General features: G+C 41.9%; 1 protein-coding gene across 1 annotated transcript; it reads right to left on the bottom strand.

Annotated features, from left to right (window-relative positions):
- Positions 1-1199: 1199 nt before the first annotated feature.
- LOC104408209 (cyclic AMP-responsive element-binding protein 3-like protein 2) lies at positions 1200-4616 on the bottom strand (the record flags this gene model as incomplete). Its single annotated transcript, XM_010017738.1, has 4 exons — positions 1200-1659; positions 2579-2804; positions 3460-3586; positions 4517-4616. Coding segments are annotated over 4 exons (529 nt in total), but the record flags the coding sequence as incomplete, so codon positions are not given.
- Between the last annotated feature and the right edge of the window lie 295 nt (positions 4617-4911).

The raw sequence follows: 4911 nt of genomic DNA, 5'->3' as shown, positions 1-4911 counted from the left end.
CAAGGACAAATTGCAAGAAGCACAGCTTGGGCAAAGGCATGACCATAAACTGAGAGAGGAAGAATCCCTAAAAGCAACAGCTACATGGGACAAGGAAGAAACAAAGCAGAAAGAAGAGTACTGGACCAGGATGGATCTGAATACTGCTCTTGGCATTTCCACTGAACTTGGACCACTCACTTCACCTCCCTATGTGCTCATCTCATCCCTCTTTTGCCTTATCTCCTGCCTACACACTCAACTCCTCAGATCAGAGGCTGTCTTGCTATACAGTCAATACATTATCCAGGCCTGAACTGTGCACAGCTAGGGCTACCTATACCCCTGTCTTTTGGTTAAGCAACTGGTCTACAATCACATCTCTGGAGAAGGAGATAAGAGGAAGATAAGAGACATGGCTTTATTATAGGGCAATCCAAACATGTGGGGAGGGAATGGGTGTTCAGTGATATTTATGTGTCTGATTTCAGTTTGCCCAGACCACTTGCAGGGTTAGGGAAGCTGAGTTCTCTTCAACTGCCTGAACAAAATCTTGCAAAGCTAATAAATACTATTTACAACAGTAACACGAAGATGGCAAGGAAAAGAAAAAGGATGATCTGAGACCAGGTCTACATAAGAAAATCCATCAATATATCTAGAAGCCAATAAATTAAATCCATATGATCCTCTCAGGAGGCACTTCTGGTTTAAGCCTTACATTGATTTAGTTTGTTGGGAAGGAACTGATTTAAGCTGAACAGATTACCCTTAAGCAGACTAAAGGACATCCAACCAAAACATTGCATAAATTTAACAAAACCTGCTTTCTAAACAGATTCAGTTAAAATAGTGTAATTCTCCCACACAAAGTGTGATAAAACTGCAACTGATCTTTGCTTAAATTTCATAAGGGTGGAAGCAATAAGGAAGCCTACCAAGACTGCTTTTGACCCAGAGAGAAACCCACCCCACTTAACAATAAAGAAGCTGGAGGAGAGAAGAGAAAGAGCTAGGGGAGGACAATTCTGCAGCATCATTGCCCATCCCCAGTATCAGGGACCTTTCTTGTCCCTTCAGAAGCAGGCTACATACATGCTTCTCAATCCCCATAAAAGGCTCAAGTGCTGTAGACCAGTAGGCATGGAGCTGTGGCTAGATTCTGAGCAGCATCATGCTGCATCTCCTCTTTCTCTCAATTATCTTCTCCCAGAAAACCTATCACCCACATGCTCCCATCAGGTTTGCATATTTCACTCTTCTAAAGAATGTCTTTGTGCTCAGATTAGGATGCGTGCATGCACGCACACACACACCCACCAGTCACCAGCACGCTGCTGGCATCATCTGCCATCATAATTCAATCCTGCCCTTGCAGTGTTAGACAGGAAAGGAATAAAAGCTAATACAAGGACTGTGTGTGAAGTGAGAAAGGGAGTTACAAAGACAAGAGATCCCATCTGCAGTCACAGCCTCACCAGTCAATGCAGAAGTTGAACTCCCTCTCTTTTGTGCTTTGGTTCACTGAGGATGACAAGTCAGGGGGACTTTGGTTGAAAACATGTGGGAAAGAGGGAAGTCAAGAAAAAAGGCCTTTTTTATTTTTAAGCGGTGGCATTGACTCTTCTGTCTATTTCAATTATCTTCAGTGTTTCATTTCCTTCTAGTTCGGAGTTGACTCTGTAGGGAACAAAAAACCAAACCAACAAAGGTTAATACTAATAGCAATTTTTAAAAGCGCATATCCTGCCTGAATTGTGACTGCTAAAAAGGCACCCAGTATTTACCAGGTTCTGGCAGTTGGAGTATGGTAACACACTGAATTAGACACCTTTCTGGCTCTAGGTATAACTTTGACACAAGTACTCAGAAGGCATGCTTGGGGTGATATGGCTTATCCTAGCCCTCAGAACAGCATGCCTTGAAACAAAATCCTTCACTCTTTGGTGTGCTTGCTACTGCTTGTTCACAGAGGCCAAGGCCAACTGGACAGTGGCAGGACAAGGAAATGTACAGTGGAAAGAAAACTGCACACAAATATTTAAATCAGTGAATCTCTGTCTTTTCAGAGGCCCCAAAATCTTAAATTTATGCTAAAAAGAAAAAGAAATAATATGAAGGAACTATGTATTAAGTTGTTCAGATATCTTTACAGGTTTGTCTCTTTAGACAAGAGTCCTGCAAACTTTCCTCAGCAATGCTTTAGTAAGATCACTGCTGTGAGAAGCTCCAGCTCTTCACACCCTAACCTCATAGAAAGCCCAGTGAGTCACAGCCTCGCACTTCCACCCAACTGGCAAAAGTTTATTCCTTTAGGATACACAGAGCTAAGTGCTTGAAGTGGGTAAGCGCAACTAACAGGCTTACAGGGGTTAGGTTTCTGGCAGAAGCACTGAGTTTGGTGCTACAATACTGTTGCAATCACTTCTTCAGAGTAATGATAACTTTGCTTATAAGTCCTCCAGATAGAGACCAAACTCTTCATGTTTCACAGTGTCTGTCATTGCTCAGCCCCTAATCTTACTGCTGACCTCCAGGCAAAAATGACAGTGATGCTGGACACTCATACGACAAGCAGATACCACCACCCTCCACTCACCTATGCTGCTGCAGGCCCAGCAGCACTGATTTCTCTAGCCTCGTCTCGTTGGCTATTGTGAACTGCATGATATCATCCTGCTGTGTTCCCGGCATGGCTTCCAGGGACAGCGCTGCGTACTTGGAAGTGTCTGCTTGCCTGTCATTGCGATCTGCAAAGGAGATTGGGCTTGACGACTCCTCCAGTTGGTGAGGCTCTTCATAAATTAGCAGACTCCTTGATCTTACTGCGTACAAAGAAGGCAAAAAGAGATTAGAAACAGGCAGCTCAGAGAACAAGCCTGGTCATTTCAGGAAATTCCAGAGCAGAACGTAAGCTGCAAATTCTCTTCTCTTCATAGTGATTAACTGGTAGTTTGATAGCTGAGGAAAGATACCACAGCAATGGTCCAGGTAGGGATCGAAAAGCTTTGAAGTATTCACAAAACAAGAGCAAAATGAAACAATTGCTTTGATAATTTATGTTGAAAACAATTGGTTCATTATGAATATGTAATACTAAAAATTTCCCACTCAATACTTTGTGTTGACGATGGCAAAGGAATGCCAGCTGATATCAGCTGCACATTTTAACAGTATAAACATTTGCTTCCAAGTAGAAATCCTGCTACCTTTTACAGACCACTAGCTTCAGTTCCACAAATAGAAAGAAAACTGCTCTAAACAGAAGTACCAAGCAGGCTAGTGGGCTTTGCCTATGTTTGTGAAGTCCACTGCCATTGGCATAGCTTGCCAAACTATCCTTCTTTGAAAAACACAGGTATGTCAAACTAAGGAGCAGAAAAGCAAGAGGTGCTTGAGGAGGGAGCTACAGATGGGGGTGGAAAACAAGTACCAAAACACAACCAAGCAAGAAGCAAGACTGAGGTAGTTGTCACTTACCAATGGAGTCTGTGTACGACTCTGGCGAGGAATGCTGCCTGGGCAACACCATCTTTGTAGCAGAAGGATATGGCCCATAGCTCTGAGAGAAGCTGCCAAAAACTACTGCAAAGCAGAGCACCACCATCTGGCAAAGGGAGGATGCAGAAGAGGTAAGTGCACTAGCTCTTGACCCACGTGAACATCAAAACTAAAAATTAACACAACACAGATCTGACACTTTTCCAAAACAAATAATTTGAGGCTATTTTCATTACTACATGCAGTATCTCTTAACAAAGGTGCATATACAATAGCAATTCAGTGTTTTAAAGGGTAGATTTCAACTGGAGTTTGCTTTCAATGTCTGCCAGCATTTTGGCCTGTTGCCTTATTTACTTCCAAAGTTGAAAAGCAGAAACAGCCACCATGTATGTTTCACAAACACTGCCAGGAATTTCCAAAGGTTATTTCTGCCACTGGCCCTAGTCTTGCTTAAAAGCGACAGAGAGGCTACCAGACTAGAAGAATAACTTAGACCTTGAAAATAACTTCCACCAATGTATAGAATTAGTATAAAAGGAACTGGCTGTCTGAGTATAAGGATTAAAAGCTCCATTCTAAGAGTTTTCTTGTTTTGACTACTATTATTGAGCTAGGACAGAGATAGATTTACAGCTTTGGACATATTTTATTTGGACAAGCAAATTTTCTTTGTGTTTTATTTTTACTGGTATCAAAAGAACCAAGCATCATAGGTCACCCTTGTTTCCATTTTACAACCATAGACATTTCTAGCATTACAGTATTGTAGGAAATAATAAAATAGGTCACTCGGAGCAGCACCTAATCAAAAGCACAGGTCCACTGGACTCCAGGACCTAATGCCTTCCCACAACTGTTAATCTTCATCAGCCAGGAGTCTCCCCTACCTCAAAATGAATTGTCAAGTTACGAAGAGAAGTCTCCCAAACTGAGAATTTGCAAGTGAGAGGCTTTGTAGAACAAGGGATGTGTCTTTGAGCAGTGCAAAGAGATTTCTCATTCCCCCACAATTCCCAGCTATAGGGAAACTCACCATAACACAGGTCCCTGTCTGTGTGCTAGCTGCCTTACATGAACGGGACACTTTCCCAGCAACCATGGCTTGGAGTCTCTGCAACTGCTGCAGAAGTGTTCTGGAAAGCAAAGACAACAGACAAACATCACACACACTGGTCTACTTGCTGGTTAAATAGTTTTTTGTCTCACATTCCACATGTGGCAATAATATAGCATGTATGATAAAGTACAGACAGCTAAAGTCCTCTCCTGGAAGTTAGTAGTAAGGAATAATTCTACTTTTACGAAGTTTTTACATGTAATAACACTTGAATTTTCAAAAAGATCTTTTGGCTTTCATCGAACTGACATCCCTGAACAATTATTACTTTTGTACTTTCAGAAAGCTCTTGTAAATAAAAACTGTGTTTT

This window comes from Nestor notabilis, unplaced genomic scaffold, assembly GCF_000696875.1.
Source record: "Nestor notabilis isolate BGI_N333 unplaced genomic scaffold, ASM69687v1 scaffold12737, whole genome shotgun sequence".
Taxonomy (NCBI): Eukaryota; Metazoa; Chordata; class Aves; order Psittaciformes; family Psittacidae; genus Nestor; species Nestor notabilis.
This window is presented reverse-complemented; position numbering and strand designations above follow the sequence as displayed.